The following is a 19,329-nucleotide window of genomic DNA, read 5'->3' as shown; positions in this document are numbered from 1 at the left end:
GTACTCAAGGAGCTGGTGAGCATCATAGTCCAGCCCCTGGCACGGATCTTTAAAAACTCCTGGCACTCTGGTGTAGTGCCCGAAGATTGGAAGAAGGCCAAAGTGGTGCCTATCTTCAAGAAAGGGAGGCAAGTTGATCCGGCCAACTATAGTCCCATTAGCCTGACTTCTATCCCTGGGAAGATCTTAGAAAAGTTTATTAAAGAGGCCATCCTTAATGGACTGGCCGAGGCCAACATCCTAAGGGATAGCCAGCATGGGTTTGTTGTGTGTAGGTCTTGCTTGACCAATCTCATTTCCTTTTAGGACCAGGTGACCTATCACCTGCACAAGGGAGATGAGATTGATGTCATATATCTTGACTTCAAAAAAGCCTTTGATCTGGTATCCCATGATTACCTCTTGGCAAAACTAGCTAACTGTGGCCTTGGGTCCACCATGATCCGCTGGCTGGGAAATTGGCTCCGTGGTCGGACCCAGAGGATTGTAATTGATGGCAGTCACTCATCATGGTGCCCTGTGACCAGTGGGGTCCCCCCAAGGCTCTGTCCTTGGACCCATATTGTTCAACATCTTCATTAATGATGTGGACATTAGAGTCAGGAGCAGACTGGCCAAGTTTGCCGATGACACCAAACTTTGGGGCAAAGCATCCACGCCAGAAGATAGGAAGGTAATCCAGGCTGACCTGGACAGGCTCAGCAGATGGGCGGACGAGAACCTGATGGTGTTTAACACCAAAAAATGCAAGGTTCTCCACCTTGGGAAGAAAAACCTGCAGCATCCTTATAGGCTCGGCCATACTATGCTGGCTAGCACTACGGAAGAAAGAGACTTGGGGGTCATCACTGACCACAAGGTGAACATGAGCCTGCAATGCGATGCTGCTGCTAGTAAAGCAACCAAAACGCTGGCTTGCATCCATAGATGCTTCTCAAGCAAATCTGGGGACGTCATTCTCCCCTTCTACTCAACCTTGGTGAGGCCGCAGCTGGAGTACTGCATCCAGTTTTGGGCTCCACAATTCAAAAAGGATTTGGAGAAGCTTGAGAGAGTCCAGAGAAGAGCCACGCGCATGATCAGAGGTCAGGAAAACAGATCTTACAATGACAGGCTGAGAGCCATGGTGCTCTTTAGCCTGGAAAAGCGTAGGCTCAGGGGTGATCTGATGGCCACCTATAAGTTTATCAGGGGTGACCACCAGGATCTGGGGGAACGTTTGTTCACCAGAGCGCCCCAAGGGATGATGAGGTCAAACGGTCATAAACTACTGCAAGACTGTTTCAGGCTGGAGATAAGGAAGAATTTCTTTACTGTCTGAGCCCCCAAGATCTGGAACAGTCTGCCATCGGAGGCGTTTCAAGCACCTACATTGAACACCTTCAAGAGTAAATTGGATGTTTATCTTGCTGGGATCCTATGACCCCAGCTGACTTCGTGCCCTCTGGGCGGGGGGCTGGACTCGATGATCTTCCAAGGTCCCTTCCAGCCCTAATGTCCATGAAATGAAATCTATGAAATTTCAAAGAGGAGTTCATGGTGTTAAAAACATTCTGACCTGTTATGGTCTTTTGAGTTCTTTGCAACAGAAGTATTGTTCTTTCGTTTTTCTCTAGTCAAAAAATGAGTGAAAAGTAAAAGCTGGGATTTTCTGAGGGGTACCTCAAGCCAAATGAGATGCATCTCAAATCTAAAAAGCTTGAGAACCACTGGGTTAAACATTTTTAGTTGTTTCTTTAGAAATCTTTGTTTCAGGAAAGATGAGTTTGAGTAGCATTACTCCTAAATCAAATACAGAATAGCTTAAAATGGTAAGCAAATAAGGCAAAGCTGTTGCGTAGTACTTTATTTGTCTAAAGAGCTATGCAAACATTATAAATTAATCCCAAGGGGTATATAAATAATAAATCCCAGTTGTTGAAATACCTTTAAGAATAAATAGTGTTTGCATAAGATACTGCCTTCTTAAAGGGTAAAATGACTTCGGTTCTCTGCTGTTTTCCTCAATTAATTGAAAGATGGTTTTGTTGGAAGAGTTTTTCCATAAACACTTACTGGAGTTCAATACCACACACAGAACTTAGAGTTCATGCATTTGTTACGTAAAATGAATTGGAAATGAACAGAATCCTTTGATTAAGCAGTAAGTAATTCTGTTCCTAACTGCAAATGAAAGAATAACTAAAACAGGGTATCACTGTTCTGTTATGTAATAAAGCAGCTATGCATTTATCCTGAAAAAAGTGATTTTTAAAAAAAATTAACAGTAAAAGATATGTCTTTACAGTGCAATGCAGGGCCTTGTAGTGATACCTGGGCTAGCTCTATACAGGCTGGTATGCTATGTAAGACTGTCTAGAGCAGTGGTCACCAACCAGCGGATCTTGATCCACTGCTAGATCTTGGAGCTTCTTGGAGTCAATCCAAGGCTGGGGCGGCCACGTGCATGCACCCCAGCCCAGCAGATCAGTCCGTGGGGGAGTGGAGGGAAGGGTGGGAGCTAGATCGAGGCCCTCACGGTGAGGGACAGTGCCGCAGAGGTGGGAATGGGGTTAAGTTGGGACTTTCCTGCTGTGGAGGTTTGTCCCCAAATAATTTTTTCTCTCTTTGCCTTGATCTGCACCCCCTTCCCTCCTGACAGACTTACTTGCTGGCTGGGGGAGGAGGGGAGACAGAGGAGGGGAAGGGGTGGCGGCAGCACATGGTAGATCTTGGGCTGCTTTTAAATGCCAAAGGTGATTTGCTACTTAAATGGTTGGAGACCACTGATCTAGAAATACAGTTTTGTGTCCTGATACCAATACAACAATGCTAGCCTGAGCAGGTTGCACAGCTAATGAAGCTGATATACTGCTACTAGAGCTAGCTTGTTTGTCTTTACCCAGTACTGAATTGTACTGTGTAGATGTGACAGTGTCCTTGGCACTTTGCTTAACATCTTTTCTGCTCAGACTAATAAAAACAAATCAGAATTAATAATGAAGTTCCTGACTAACAATAGGTAAATGCATCCGCATGAACCACGATTCAAACACTTAGACACCTGATAGATATGTATTTAATTGCAGTATGGAATGGTGTAGGACATTCAATTTTGGACATCCATCACAAAATTTGTCAGATCCCAGTCACACAACAGGCAAGTGGGGTGCCCGGCATCAGAGACTCCACCCCCAAAGCCAGGCTCCCACCACCCTGGATATTCAAAAGGCACTGTGGGAAGCATGGTATCAGGGACCAGTCCCTGATACCATGCTTCCCACAGCACTCTTTCAATTTGCCAGCTTGCAGGGAGACCATCAGCTGATACATTCACAAATTTCAGCCACATGGTGGCCTTGTTGTGGGGTTGTACCCTGCAGTTTTCATCTTGGTGATAGGCTGTCAACCTGCTGGCTGAAGATTGAGATGGGTAGGGAGCCTGGCACTGGGGACAGAGCTGAAAAGCCAGCTGTTGGGCACCCTGTGCTCCAGCACTTAAAACTCCCCAGCACATAAAGCTCCCTCATCCCTAGCTGCTAGTGTTATGGAAATAAAACATAAAAACCCCCTAATTTCCTTTATTTTCTGTTTCAGAAATTCAGATCTCCAGTTTACTTTGACTGTCTATTTAATTTTTATATGTATGCAATTTCTCCCAGTGTCCATACTTATAAATATATATAATATATGTAAATATATGTGCATAGCACACTGTCTCAGGGATAGCGAGAGGAGGGGCTGGGAAGCCCCACTCATAGGACCTGCTGTGGGGAAAAATAGTGAAATAAAGAAAGAAATACAAAGCAGTTACTTACCTGAAGGAGGAGCGGTGCTAGAAGATCCAAAAGAGAAGCCCATATGGTTTACAAGCCGCATGTTTATGCAATTAAGGCTGGTGGGTGATGTCACAAGGACGCACTGGCTGGCAGGAATAAAAATGGCTGCTGGCAGTAGGAAGGGGAGAGCCAGTGAGGAGGTGGAGGCTCTCCATGCTGGTAGTAGGCAGGACCAGCACAAAATGGAAATGCCCGAGCAACGGGCAGCGAGAGGAGCACCGAGAGCTCCTCACACCGGTGGCACTAAGATTTTGCCCCAGGAGGTGCAGAGTGCAGGGACGGACTTCTCCCTTGTGCTGTCGAGGAGGTTCATTGAAGGAAGCACAGAGCAGTGGCACAACCAGGATGACGAGCCCAAGGGAGAGGCTGAAGCCCACGTTGGAGAAGCAAGGTTGTTTCCACATGACTGCTGCCAGGTACCAGGTCGGGGAGCTGGGCTAGGGGCGGAGAAGAGAGGGGAACCCTGTGGGACCAGTGTCAGGGGAGCACTGCCAAGTTCAGGCAGGAAGGCTGAGAAAGCTGACCGGTAGGACAACAGATAGGGAGATCTTCTTGTCTCTTCTATTGGTTTCTTTTTTCATTTTATCCCTTTACCCCTGCTCGAAGGGGCACCTTTGGATCCCAAGAGGAGAGCTGACCAGCTCAAGGGGATCGCAGGCGTAGAGCCCGGGCCAGCTAATTTTCCTTCCCCAAGGATAGAGGAGGATACGATCAGGCATGAGGAATATCTGGACTGGAGAGGCTGCCGTGTCAAGATCTAGCACCCCACCAGCGGTTGGCGTAAGGCTGGAGTGTAGGGGAGGTGGAGTCCCACAAACATCCCATAAGCGGCGTGGTCACCCCTGAGGGGAACTTCAAGGCTGAACCCCACACTGATATGACATTCAAAGACATGGCAGGAGAGTTCGGGGAAGGTCAGAGGAACAACTGAAGCCCACCTTGGGCAAGGCAGCATGCAAGCAGACATTTGAAGCCAGATGGGCGCACACACAAATATATTTATCCAAACAAAAATGAATTGAAGGACCTGATTTATAGAACTAAAATGAAAATAAAATAATTTATTTTACGCTAATATTTTGTTTGTTTTTACTATAAGAGAATATGTTTTCTTATAAAAAATATACATTTCTATTGGGCTAATTAACTGTGTATTAAATAACTTGAGATTTTTAACACAAGATTTATAATCTTAAATGTTCTCCATGCCTCCATCTTATACATGTATTTAGATTCCAGATCAACTTAGGAAGAAGCCCAGCTTCAAGTAGAAGAAATGTCTCCTCAAAGTCAATGTCTTCTCAAAGACAACCCTGCAAAAGTAGAAGAGGGCCAAGTCATTTTCTGTTACTACTGTGTCCAGTCTTAGTTTTTGTTATGAGAGGTGAAATGGCTTTAGAATAATCATTCACATAAACTGTACATAATAGAACCATTTACTATATATATAAAGCCTAGATTTCATGCCTGTGCAAACATGTAGGCAGGCACAATAGTCTTTTTAATTTTTAATGTACCTTTGTAGGTACATTAAAGTTGACATGTCAAAGCTTTAGTTTGGAGAGACTCTATTATGACAAAATAATTAACCACTGAAGAAAATAATGGAAGGGGTGCATGGGTGGATTTAGATTTTGAAAAGCAGGGAGTGCACCTGGTGAAGTACATAATTACATATAACACAACACATGTTTTTTTCCAGGCAGGTAAAAAGAAACTAGAAGCTTCACTAATATGCTAGGGGCCTAGGGCTATATTAACTGATGCAAAAACAAATATAACTTTATTGAAATGAGTTAAAAACAGTCTGCAAGGCTAAGAAATATGAACAGCATTACCAGGAGCAATTAACAGATTGCAGAATTGGAGAAGCAAGTCCAGCTTGATTAGTGGAACATCAAGACTATTAAAAAAGAGAGAGGGTCACTAACACCTGTGGAATGAAGGGTTTAGAAGGAGTCAGGTAGATTTTAATGAGCCATGGAGTCAGTTAACAACCTCACTGCTGCCCGAATAGAGATGCAGCTGCAACTGCCGGGTAGTTGGTTTTAGATATTGAGTGGACACAAAATCAAAGGCGGGGCAGGGGGTGCAACTGCACCAGTGCACCCCTCCACCCCACCAGATCTGCCTCTGAAGGGGTGACACTAAGCTATATAGTATTTTAAAGCATTATTTAGTGCATCTAACTTAACCAAAAGAAACTAAAACTAACCTCTAGCTGATCTGAACTGTTGTTACATACATCTAAATGTTATCTCCATTATTTCTTTAAAACAGATTCTGAACCAACGGAAGTGCCACAAGAATTATATCAGAAGAAAATTCAGTTCTTTGAGGATGAATTGTTTCGACTTACACAGACAGTACTTGATCTTCAATCCTCTGTAGCAGGTGTGAATGAAAACTTAAAACTTACTGTCCAAGAAGATGCCAGTAAAATGTTGGTTTCATGGCTGAACAACCTTTATGACCACCCAGGACCCGATAGTGCCATTGGTGGTGAAACAGACACTATTCATCTACCTGGAATTATGAGCAATAAAGACCAGAAAGAACATTTTACTGTGCTGAGGATGGAAGATATAAAGTTTGAGCTAGATGAGGTCAAAGAAGTCTTGAAGGTCAAAAACAGCCAGTTGGAGGAGCTAAATAGAAAAGTGAAGGGCTATGAAGGACAACTAAAACAACTGCAGGAGGCAGCACAAGGACCAACAATAATGATGCCTAGTGGTGATTTATATCAGGAATATATTGACTCAAAATTTGAGGCCTTGAGACAGGAAATGTTGGAAGGATTAGAGACAAAAATGGCAGATCTGAAGACCTCCTGCCAATACAAACTATTGGGTATCCAACAACAGTGTGATGACCATGAAGCCAGTTATGCAGGAATGATTGAACTTATAGAAGAAAAGGAAAATGACCTGAAGAGAGAAGTGAACGATCTCCGAATTCAGATCCAAACTCCATCAAATCAGGTAAACTGTTGCAAGGATGGCAAAAGTGGTGACTTCAATCAACAGATAAAAAATTTGGATGAGAAAGTGGATAGAATCATGGAAGCATACAATGTCTTAAATACCAGAATAGATAATGAAATTAGCCACATTTCTACTCCACATCTAGAAGACATCTTTGGTGCAAGATGGGAAGAGCTAGATGCTAGGATCAATGTTACTGAGAAGAATGCTGAAGAGCATTGTTTTTACGTCGAGGAAACTCTTCGAGGTATTATAGCTTCTGAAGTAGATGAAGTGAGAGACTTACTTGACCAAAAGCTACAGGCACTAGAAGAGAGACTGGGTGGAACTATTTTGGAGATTGCCAATGCCACAGACTCTGAGGGAATAGATAGTAACCCTAAATTAGTCTTGCACAATGATTCAGGACTTGGAAATGAACTATTTACAGCTGAAATTAATCTTCTTAAGAACAAACTACAAGCTGTGGAAAATCTTTGCTCGCAGAAATGTAACTCTGCACCCCAAAGTATAGAAGATCTTCAGAAAGACATAGAAAGTTGTAACAAGAAATATGAAGTCTTGCTTTTGAAAACAGAAGATAATTCTGCTTTACTGAAGTCTTTAAATTGCTCTCTTAATGAAAAGTTTAACTTCATTAAGGGCAACCAACATGACATCCAAAAACTGCAGAAAGATTTACGTGTACTTCGTTTTGGTTTAAGTATGATGGATAAAGATGTGAAAAATCTTCAAGATGGACTGAGCAGCTGTAAGGAGCAACTTCTGGGTGTGAATTCTACATGTAAAAAAGCACAGCGTGGTGCATTCAGAAAAATAGATGAAATACAGAGGACGGTTGCCAATCATACCTCTCATCCAAATGATAATTGTTGTAATGAAGTAAAAGAAAGGATTGAAAAGCTAAATGAACAAGTTTTTCATGACCTCAAGAAATGTAAAGAAAGGACCTCTGGTATTCAGCAAGGAGTTTCAGATGTTGATAGCAGAGTGTCCCATGTTGAAAAAGTTTGCAGCAAATTAGACCTTATCTCTGGTAATCTACGGAGGATAAAAGAAGCTCTGAATAAGCATGTCACCAGGTTATGGAACTGTATTAATCAGATGAATGGAACTATAGCATCTAATTCCAAAGATATTTCAGGTCTCAAAAACTCTTTCCAACAGTATCATAGTGAGATCTCCAAAATTACCGCTGACCTTCAGACTTTGATGAAAACTCAATCTCCCACATGTGAGTTTACTGTTTTTCTCTACTGACATTCTTACTGAAACTGAAGCTGGTGGGGAGGTGGTGGCAGTTTAATTGCTGCTCCCCTGCTGCCAAATTTCTGGGCATGTGATGAGCCAGATACCATGGCCCTGCACACTAGATTGGATGTGCAGGGTAGCACAGGGCCCAATGCCAGCATGTGAGGCTGGGCTGAGTTACTGTGGCACTAGTTGAGACACAGGGCTGGCCGGGGTAGGGGTGGCACAGGCCTGATTTGGGCACACAGGGCTGGGTGGAGGCAACATGGGTTCAGTCATGGTGTATGAGCCTGATCTGGCCCACACACTGACCCTGCACCATTTATCTAGCTGACGGGGCAAAAGATCAAGGGCCACTGCTGTAATATAACACTTGTTCTTTGACTTACATGGAGCTGTGTTGTTTTACGCCAACTGAGAGTCTGGCCCAAGATCTGAAGAATGTGTAGTTTTAAAAACAGCCAGATTTGCTTAGGGATACCAAGTTCCAGCTTTTTGTTACTATGACTAAAAACAGAGGAAGTTGAAGAGATTATGAAATCTGTACTTTTCCACTTGTTACACAACAAAGAACATATGTTATTTTTATGCATATGAGAGAAATATGACATCAAAAACTTGGACTATGCTATAGATTTAAACCAAGGAAAGCAAACTTTGTCAAAGAAACACTAATTAGGGTTTTCTAGTCTGTTTGAACTAGAGTTCTGTGCCTTAGTTTCATTGTTTTTATTCTGGTGTTATATTTCCTTTTTTTTTTTACTTTGGTGTTATAGTCCATTAACTGTAGGATCATTGGGCGCCTATACACAAGCAGCGAGGCTGCTCCAATGTACTGTAATTACAGCACATCGGAGCAGACTCAATTAATCAAGTTTGCTAGAGTGTGGTAGTTACTGTGCTTTAGCAGATTCCAGCATCTCGCACATCAGCATTTCTGTGCTTCAAAATAGTGGTGTTCAACAAGCTTTAGTTAAAACGTCCCCACTGCCATTTTTCAGCATGGAGATGCTGATACACAAGATGCTCCAAGAGCTTTAAATAGAACAAGTCTTGGAACTGCATTAATTAAAGCAGCCCCCTCACCCTCTTCCTCTCAGAGCACGTCTATAAACGCCCATTGAGTCAAAGAAGAGAGAACAGTGAATTTGATAAGGAACACTCCTGTGGAGAGAGATTTTTGTTATAGGACCTGTGTTTGACCCATTAAGACCCAGGAGCATAGGACCAGCCAGTCATGTTTGATTGTCAGCTAGGACGGGAAGTAGATGGAAAGGTAGATATGCGCTTTGCACCTTACAGCTAAGAAGGGAATCCAGTGATTCCTCTAAAGCAGTAGGCAGGGTGCCCAAGATTTGCATCTTCCCCAGAATATACACAGCCCTTCTCTATGTGGTTTGAGAGAGACTGCTCAACAACATCACAGTGTGTGTTTGTTTAAAGCTAAATAGAGTATTTTAAAGCATGAAAGAAGCTAAAACATCTGTATGTCTAGGGTATAATTCAGTTTCAAAGTACTTTATGGGGTCTACATATCCTATGTAGAGACCCAGGAAGGAAGACCCACCTGTCAAATTTTAAACATACTGGCACTCCAAGCAAGGGGTGCTCAACCTCCAGCCTGTGAGCTAAATACAGCCCACAGAGCCATTGTATTTGGCCTGTGGGGCTCCCCACGGGTCAGAAAATTTGGCAGTGGAGGAGGAATGGCCACCTTCCTCCCTGCCAAATTCCCAAACCCCAAGTCCTGCATGGTAGCCATGCCTGCTTTACCCCCACGGGGCTGGCAACCCCTTCTGCTCTCCACAACTGGATCAGAGATGGGCCATGGTTATTCCCCTCCACCCCCCTGCAGGGCCAGGTTGGAGCCAGGCTACACCCACTTTTCTTCCCACACCTGGATCAGGGCTGAGCCACAACCCTACCCCCTGCAGGGCTCGGGTGGGGCTGGGCCAAGTCCCATCTCCCCCCTGCCAGGCCTGGGTCAGGCCCCCTTCCTGTCCTTTGTGGACCCACTTCAAGCCCCCTTCCCCGTATGTGGCTGGATGTGGCCTGTGCCCATCCTGGGCTCCCACTGGAATCACTAGCCAGATCCAGCTGACAGACTGCCTGGGCACTACCCATCTGGCCCACCAGGCAAAAAGGTTGAACACTACTGCTTTAAGCTATACCTGCTATACTAGAATATCTGTGGCTTTAAAAAGATTAATAAAGTAAATATGTAGGTCCAAGAATATTTCCAGTTAAAATAATACTGTCAGGCACAGCAGTCTGAGTCAGTCTGAATATTTGGCATTCTGGAAAGCTTTTGGCAAAAAGAATGATTAGTAATTGAGAAAGCCTATCTCAGGACGTGGGTACATCTTGTACTATTTTTGTGTCCCTTTTGGGATCATTATTCTTCTTGGTACAAAGATATGTCTTTTTCTGTATGCATCATTCCAAGATTTAAACTTTTGCTCTGTGTACTTGCAGTATCCTCTCTGATGCCTTTACTGCTATGAACTGGTGATTTTCAATTCTGGTTTGTGAATCCAAATTAAATTAATGCATCAGGTTAGGCACTGTTTGCCAACATATTGTATCACTTAAATGATGTCATTGTAGTTAGGGAGCCTACAATAGTAACAAGCTGCTATTTATAAAGTTATCTGAATGTGGTAACACAAAGATACATGTTAAGAATTATAAAATAAAACTTTGTCAAATAACACGTGCCAATTCTACAATTAAATTGAGCATAGACAACTTAGTCTGAAGGCAGAAATATGGCAGCTTTGGCTTCAAAGACATTAAAACATTTTGGAGCCAAGAATATTTTCAATTATTAGTCCAAAGTAATGTTGACAGTTTAGTGAATAACTGCATGTAGTGTACATAAACCACAGGCCAAATCCTTATTCAGTCTATTATTAGAGCTTCCATTGAAGGTGATGTGATTTTTGCCTCTCAGGTCTGAGCAAGTTCAATTTTGCCGTGCTATGAAGATGCAGACCATGAAACATGAAATATGTTAACAGGTGCTCTCCAGCACTTGAAGTATGAGCAAATGATCAAATTAAGGAAGTTAACAGGAGGCAAGAACATGCTGTGGAACAATTGATGTATGCGTGTGTGTATGTGTATGCATATGTCCACAAGTGCTTTATGGTAAATGAAAGTTAAAGCAGGGCAACTTAACCCTGTTTCATTGAAGGGCAAGCTGTTCTGGTTTAGTTTTCACTTGTGGAGTGGTAATCATGGGCACATAAACATTTAGTGCTCTTTGTCTGGTCCATGTTAAGTCCTGACCTCCTGTTAACATGGAATTTAAATGGATTGTTGTCCACATCATAATAGGCACATCTTTTAAGATTTAAATGACCTTGCAATAAAATGAACTAAAATCACCTCTTCTTTAGAGGCAGCCTATTCATATATATTTACTGTTTGTTTGTGCAGCCAGAGGAAGTATGGTCAGCAGCCACAAATGGTCCCACGAATGGTTTGCTTTGATAACAGCTACAGTATATTCCCACTATAACTACTGAGACTGGGAGAAAAAATCATGAAAATTATGTGTTTTCTATAGTTGGGTTAGTCACTTTTCTGTACTGTAATAATGAAAAAATTAGTTCCTGCTGTTGTGATTGGTAAAGGGGGGGAATAATAAACATTTATTATAATGAAACTGTACTGTATTTTAGTCAAGCTGCTTTTCCTTTTGTAATTATCAGTGAAGTGGGGTTTGAAATATAGGTAAACACTTAGAAGTGTCTGCTGCAGTTATTCTCCAAGAAAACTTGTGTATACCTAAATTGCAACACCTAGGGGAGGGAGGCCTCCTATTCTACGGCCGTGGAAAGAGAGAATGCTGTGGCCAATCTCAGTATATTCTCCATTGGTTACAAAAGGAGAATGAGTAATGTGCCTGCTGCTATATTCATTATCAGCTACAGAAATCCAGGAGTCATGACCTTTCTGCTTTCTCAGTGGAACCATTGACTACTTTGTTATCTAGGTTATACTGTCCCCTGCCACACTTCTTGTTTGCTTAGGGGAGGGATGTCCAATTTCTCAGTGTCTGAGGGCTCTACCATCATAAGCCATATGTGTTTCTCATGGTGCACCATGTCACACAGGCAGCTTGGCTCCCACCCTCAGCTCGATGGTCACAGGTGGGTTGTGCCTCATCATGCTGCCCTGCCCCCTGGGGTGAGGGCAGGAAACAGAAACTGGAGGAGGAAGGGGGAGCAATGGGAGAGCAGCAGCCAGGTAGGAGCCAGGGGGCTGGGATTTGCCCTTTGTAGGTTGCATGTGATCCACAGGCTGCTGATTTTGGACAGCCCTGGCCTAGTGTATCATCAAGAACACGAACCTCATCTTCATGTCATGCACAAAGCACTTTTAGAAATATCAGAACCATGGCAAAATCAAACCTGAATTCCACACCCAAATGATTTCTTTTCTTAGGGTGAAATAATGGTGACATTTAAGTGCTAAAGAAAATAACAGATTTGTATTTTAAAACATGGGCTGATTTTTTTCTCAGCTTAAGTCATAGAATGGCACCTGAGGTTAGCAAGTTGGGAATGATGGTGCCCGCCAGTTGCCTGCATGGCTGGCAATAGTTAATAGAGCAGTGCTCCTCTGGATACTCCGATTTTGAGCATAACAGTGATCTAAATGCTGCTGCTTGCCCTCGTTGCTACTTTGGAGACAGTTGGGAACATTTCCCTTCTATGAGCTATTCAGCAAAAGTAAGATCAAATTCCTCTCTGCTGACACACTACAGCTTCAGTAGAGTTAAACCATGGATGAATTTTCCTCGTGCTTTTTGGATTGGTAACATGTGCTGGGTCAAAAATATGTTGGCTCCTTTATCATCCTTGTCTAGTAATTTATAATTTAAAGCATGGTGTCATGATATGATGGAACCCAATATGGGAGGCTAAAAGGCAGACAGAAATTGCTATAGCTGCAAAGTGCTGCTTCGCAGCTGAGACCCACACTTCTGCTCCTATTCAGAAGGAGTCAGCACATCCGGGTATTTTCTAGTATTTGGATAGCTACGCTAAAAGCAAGGACCCAGTTGTACAGGATAGCAAAGCCATTGGTGGTTTGCTGAGTTGTAAGATTTTGCAAAAAACACTGTCAGATGTATTGATTCATTGTCCTTGTCTTTGCCAAGACTGGAAGCCCAGAGAGAGCTTAACTGACTGATTAGAAAAAGTAAAGAAGTACAAAATATATGCAGGCAAGAATTAGAGTATTGCACCAGGTTCTGTTTTCAGTGATATCAGTGTAAATCTGAAGTAACTTGATTGATTTTACTGGAATTAATCCTGATCTAAACTCATGTTATTTCATGTAGTTCAAAATGACAGGTCTGCTTGATTGAGCTAAGTATAAATGAGGGACTTAGTTTGCTTTTGTCCTTACCAGGGACTTTACATTATATCATTTTAATTTCAAAGCTAAAGCAAAAAAGTATTTTAATATTTCTTGCTAGAAGATGCATTATTTCATTTTCTAATCATATATTCTCTGAATAGTACCATCTAGGTAACTTTCAACACAATTTTGTTATGCTTGCTTTTAGCTTTCTCTTTTTATACCAGTTTTAGCATTTATACTCATTCCCTTAAAAATCAGACAGGCAGGGAAACCAAGAATTATTTTGTCAGGCAGCTATCAAAAGAACATAGGTACTGTGAGAGCATAAAGTATGGGCCCCTCCAGATGTTACATTTATCGCATGATTAATGTATTAATCATGCAATAAATTGTAATTTGTAATAAATTGTAGCATGGAGTTCAACCAAGTTATGGTGCAATAAAATGGCAAGCCAGCTGCAAAAATGTTCCACATAAAATGTAGCATGTGTCCAGACCCCAAGGTTGCTCTCTGCCTAATCCTGACAAAATCCCAGTCTTTGTTGGGATCAGGCGGGGACAGTCCCGAGGTCTGAGACAGCCACATGGCTTGGTTGCACTGGTGTACTGGAGACTTAAAAGGATGCCATGGACCTTTAAATGGTGCACATAGCTAGGGTCTGGGGAGCTGCCTCATCCCCAGTGAATGTCCCAGCAGTTGCACACTTGGTATCTGAGAAACTTTATGTCCCATCCCAAAAATCATGCATCCTGCAATGTCAGAGGATATGCAGTTTGGGGGATGGGGCATAAAATTCCTCAGATGCAAATCACACCACTATATTTACATCTCCTAGGACCCTATCTTACCTTTTTGAGATGGTGTATGAGAAACATGACACCTCAGATAAAAATGAAGATGTCCTTACTGTCCTCTTCAGTTAAATGTGGCATGTGAAGCACAGATGTACTACCAAAGAACCAGGAACACTTGTGAATGCTTTTGTATTTGTCTCAGATGGACTACCTAGCAGTCTATGACAGCCAGTAACTATGTGACTTCATCATGCCTTATGTCCCAGAAACCATCTTCATTCCATTCACATACAAAATCCTACTAATGGAATAAAAATAACCAATGCTAAATCAGTATAGCCAATATTAGCAAACAAAAAGTACCTTTTATTTCTGTGCTATGTTCACCAGAATCTATGGCAGATACCACTTTTTGTTTTTACTTCTATGTAAAAGAGCTTGTGAAGCATCAGATCAGAACGTTGCGGGAGATCTTCCCAGGACAACTGTGGGTCTGAGAGGGTAGATGTCCACAGCTGAACCTCACTTAACTTTAAAATACTTGTTTTTCATAAATATAAATGTTAATGATTTTCTCAATTCCTTTCTCTTCTTACAAATACTTAGTGGAAAGGGAATCAAGAATACCACTGCATCCACCACGAGAAAGAACTCCCCTGCAGCTATATCCAGAGGGGCCACCATATCCCTCACAACCAAGGACACCACTACAGCCACAACCTGGAATACCTCTGCAGCCACAGCCAGGAATACCACCACAGGCCCCACAGCCAAGGACACCACTACAGCCACAGCCTGGAATACCCCTGCAGCCCTCACAGCCAAGAGTAGTAATACCACCACGACAAAGAACACCTCTTCAGCCATCCCAGCCAAGAATTCCTCTACAGCCGTCATTACCAGGCTCAGGCGTTTTACCACTTTTGCCTGGATCAACAGGAACCATAATGGAGACTGGAGAGGCTGGTCCTCCTGGCACAGTTTTAATGTCAGGAAGGGGATGGTCTAAAGGTGTAGATGGCCAGGCTGGTCAGAATGTCATGCCCATTGCGGAAGGATATGCTGGAGCCCCAGGTGAGAAAGCTAAAGTTTTGTCTGAGCCGTTTGCCCTGAAACACAATTCATCTTGCTCTGTAATATGTAGGTCCTTCTTCAAAAACAAGCACATGCTTTGCTATCAGAAGCAAGAGGCTGGTGTGAAAGTCCACACAGAAGCCCAGATCTGCAAAGGTATTTAGAAGCCTGAGCTTCTACTGGAGTCAGTGAGAGCTAAAGTGCTACTACTCTGGCATAGGTGCAGGAGGTATGTCAGGGTTCATTAAGCACATAAAATGCTGAAAATAGAGTTGGATGCCCTCTGCAGTCTTTTGGAGGGCGTGGAATGATTCTTAGCTGGCATCAGTTCCAGATATTCTTTGGGGAAACTTATGGCTAATCTGATTTGCAAGATATCCGTTTCCTGCCATAAAAACAGAAAAGACCTAAAATAGGGTTTAGAATTAACTTTGCCTCCTTTCCCAAAGTGCCACCAAGTATGCTTTCAGTAGAACTCATGCATGATTCACAGATGCACAACTATCTATCATTAAAGTAGCTTAAAATTACTATTTTTTCACAGTACATTTTGATGAAAAATTTGGTCGCCTTTCCCTTCGCTATTTAAGTCAGTGGTATATGTTAAATATTGCTAGTTTGTTATTGACATACAATTACTGCTGTTGTTATTGACATTGCTCCTGTTTGATGAGCAAGGGAAAAGATTAGGAGACAGTGGTAATATTTAGACTACATCACATGCTGTTAAAATGTTTTTCTTTTGCTTTGTAGGATATCCAAAGGCATCTTCCCCTTCCTCAGCCTCACAAGGTAATCCAGTTGTTACCTAGGAATTCTTTGAACAATTATTCACTTGCCTTAGCAATAAAAAAATTAGCAGAATAAAATTGAAGAGCAAGAACTTTTAGGGCATAGGCACAGTTCTGACCTGTTAATGCTGGAAAGATATACCCAGACCAGGGATGATAGCCTTTTTTATTCAAACTGACACTTGCATCCTCATTCAGGGTGGGACTCAGAGCATGTACAATACTAGCAGTAGAACATATTTAATAATTACTGCATTTCAATTCTTGCATGCTTTCTGGTTTTTACATCCCTAAAGTTTGTTTCAAGCTTTTCACTGCCGCCATGAGAGAGAACCTGATTGTTTTCTTTTCAAATTAAAACTGAAATTCGCACATAATCATATGATTCTAGAAACCTCACCTCCCTCCAGAATGCCTCAAAAGAGTTAAAAAGAATTGGCAATGCTATTGTTGGCTTAGATACCATGTTTTAAACATGCACATTTCCTTATCAGTGTCACTAACAACACTTAAAATGATTAAAACTGAGACAATCAAGCAATACAATTTACTTTTAGTTATTTATGCACTTTTTAACCTTACTTTATTTCTCACAAATAAATTAAACCAGTTTAATTTTTGCTTATAGAGACTTTCACATGCAGATCTCACTACTGAGTGTTTGAGTTGCAAATACTGTGTAGGCATGTTTAGACATGTTTATTTGTTTAAAGATAATTATTTATATATTTTTTTCTTTAGTAAAATGTCAGGGAAGTACTTTCTCTAGCCTTAGTTTTAGTAAAAGCTTGTTTCTATATATTCTAAATTTGAGTTGACTTTATTTTTTAACAAACCAGAGGCTGTGATGATTCCACTTCATACTGCCTAACCAGGGAGGGGCTGCCTGGTCATGGGGCGTGCTGGTCAAGGGTTTAAAATTAGCCCAGTCAGGGTTGGGGGAGAGGGGTAAAAGCAGCACAGCCCCAGGGCTGTGGAGAGTGGCTGGGCTTTCCCAGCCCTGGAGCTATCCTATGAAGGCATGCAGGTGTTCACTAGGCTGGGTTAACCCTGGCTAGGTCAGGCTAACCTTTTGCCAATCTAAAGTTAGCTCACTTTAGACAAAGACTAACTTTAGATCAGGCACACCATTTTTAGGGCAACATACCATTTACTTGAATATAAGATGACCCTGGTTATAAGACAACGCCCAAATAATTAGATTGTATATATGGAAAATATATAAATTTGTTATAATTTTCCAGGTATTGAATCTAATTCGTGGAGGGCTGCCTTGAATTCATCCCCCTCCCACCACTACACCAGGGAAAATATTGGCAGGTGGAGTGGGGAATCTTCTTGCCCTCTGTCTCCCCCTCCCCTCTGCTTTCCCTGCAGCCTTCCTGCCACCCCCATACTGTCAGACCCTGCTCAGTAGGGCTGTGCGAAATGGCACCGTTCCATTTTGACTTGCGTTTCAACAGAACAGCATTTCATTTCAAATTTAATTTTGATTCAAAGCCACTGTTCTGTTTTTGCTGTTTTGACACTGTTTCAATGTTTCGCCCATAGGCTATAATGGGAAAGCTCAAAACAGCCTATAACTTTGTCATTTCTGGCCTGATTTGGATGAAAATTGCAGGAATGGTAGCCCTTCTGAGGGCATGAAGCCTGCCCAGTTTCAAGGAAATAGTTCCAGGGGTTTCAGGGAAACTGCACCTCAAAGTCTTGAAAGCAAAATTCATGTCACTTGTATGTGTTAAGCCACAGCAGGGTCAGAACTGCAGGAGTGGTGGCCCCTGCTGAGGCCACAAGTCTGCCAAGTTTCAAGGAGATAGGTGCAGGGGTTTGCGGGAAACTGTACCTCAAGCTGCGGACAAGCAAAACTCGTGGCACAACTGACACTGTGTGTGTTAAGGCACGGGGGGTGGTGAAAGCTGCAGGCATGCTAGTCCCTGCTGAGACCACAAAGCCTGCCAACTGTCAAGGAGATCGGTGCGACGGCAGTCTGGGTTCTGGGGCCCTGCACCTCTGACTGCTGACAGGCAAAACTGGGACACACAGCTCAGTAACTGAAACCAAGGCAGAAAGCAGGGCAGTTCAAACCATGCTGCCTTTTATGCAGTTTTTCCATCCCTTCCCCAGAGCACTGGGATTGGAAGGGACCTCAGGGTCACAGTCACTGGCCAGGTACACAGTCAATATGAGAGCAGTCCTTCCCCCCATCCCTTTCCTCCCTCTTCCCCCTCCCTCTCCTTACTTTAGTTTCTGTTTCCCTGCAGGAAAGCCCAGCTTGAGCTTTGAAACTCGAAACGTTTAAAAAATTTTGAAATGTTTCAACTTGCCTCATTTTGTTTCAAGGCTGTTTCGAAGCTCTCTGTTTCATTTTGATTTCTCTGTTTCAAGCTCAAAACAAGTCAAAACAGCGTTGAAACGAAACTGCTGGCAAAATTTCGCACAGCCGTAGTGCTTCGGTTCTGTTCCCTCTCCGAGCACAGCGTGGAAGTGAGCTGCATGTGATAGTTACGGTGGGGAAGGGCCGAGGGGAGGGTAGAAGGTACAGAGGGCAAGCAGAGGGGAGCAGGAGGCTGCTATGGGTCTGACTGACCCCAAATCACAGCAGTTACCTGCCCCTTCTTCCCCCCTTGTTAACTTGAAATGCAAAGGACCAAACAACCTGACTTTCAAACAAACATATCCATAGTAATTTTCAAATATGGCAAGCAGAGGCTGGGCAGGAGACTGCTGATATGCAAATATAAGTGTCAATTTGAATAAAAAAGGCTATTATCCCTGGTCTGGGTGTATCTTCATCTTATCTTCTTATATTCTTATCTTCTTATATTTGAGTAAATATGGTAAGTCCTGTGAATGCTTGTGCACAGGAGCATTTAGATGACCCTTAACTAAGTGTAATGTTCTTGAGCATCCTAAATGATTATTTTTGGATTTGGGGTTATTTTTGGGTTAATCAACTTAAAAGGAGAAGTTGTAATCCTGTCTTGTTTATGTTATGCCCATTAGTACAGTGTGCCCTCCACCTGTACAGCACCATGGCTGAAAGCTGGGTCACCTTCCCTCTCCAAAGTCTGGATTACTTGGCTTTAGTCTGTTTGGCTCCAAAGTCTGATTGGTTACTTGGTTTTATCGGTTGTTGCCTGCATCTGTTTGCAGATGTTTCTCACATTTTTCCAAAACAGGGGTCTGAAAAACTGGAGATTTAAATATTTCCTTTATTTATTGGAAAGCAAAAATATCAAG

General features: G+C 42.6%; 1 protein-coding gene across 1 annotated transcript in view; it reads left to right on the top strand.

The window, feature by feature from the left end:
• EMILIN2 (elastin microfibril interfacer 2) overlaps positions 1–19,329 on the top strand; it is a 62,657-nt gene that overhangs the window by 33,625 nt on the left and 9,703 nt on the right. The window contains exons 4-6 of the mRNA XM_090039748.1: positions 6,099–8,036; positions 14,831–15,298; positions 16,052–16,090. Of these exons, the coding sequence (XP_089895874.1) occupies positions 6,099–8,036; positions 14,831–15,298; positions 16,052–16,090 (2,445 nt within the window). The remainder of the gene's footprint in view (positions 1–6,098; positions 8,037–14,830; positions 15,299–16,051; positions 16,091–19,329) is intronic.

This window comes from Crocodylus siamensis, chromosome 3, assembly GCF_052110815.1.
Source record: "Crocodylus siamensis isolate JL-2025a chromosome 3, ASM5211081v1, whole genome shotgun sequence".
Classification (NCBI taxonomy): domain Eukaryota; kingdom Metazoa; phylum Chordata; order Crocodylia; family Crocodylidae; genus Crocodylus; species Crocodylus siamensis.
This window is presented reverse-complemented; position numbering and strand designations above follow the sequence as displayed.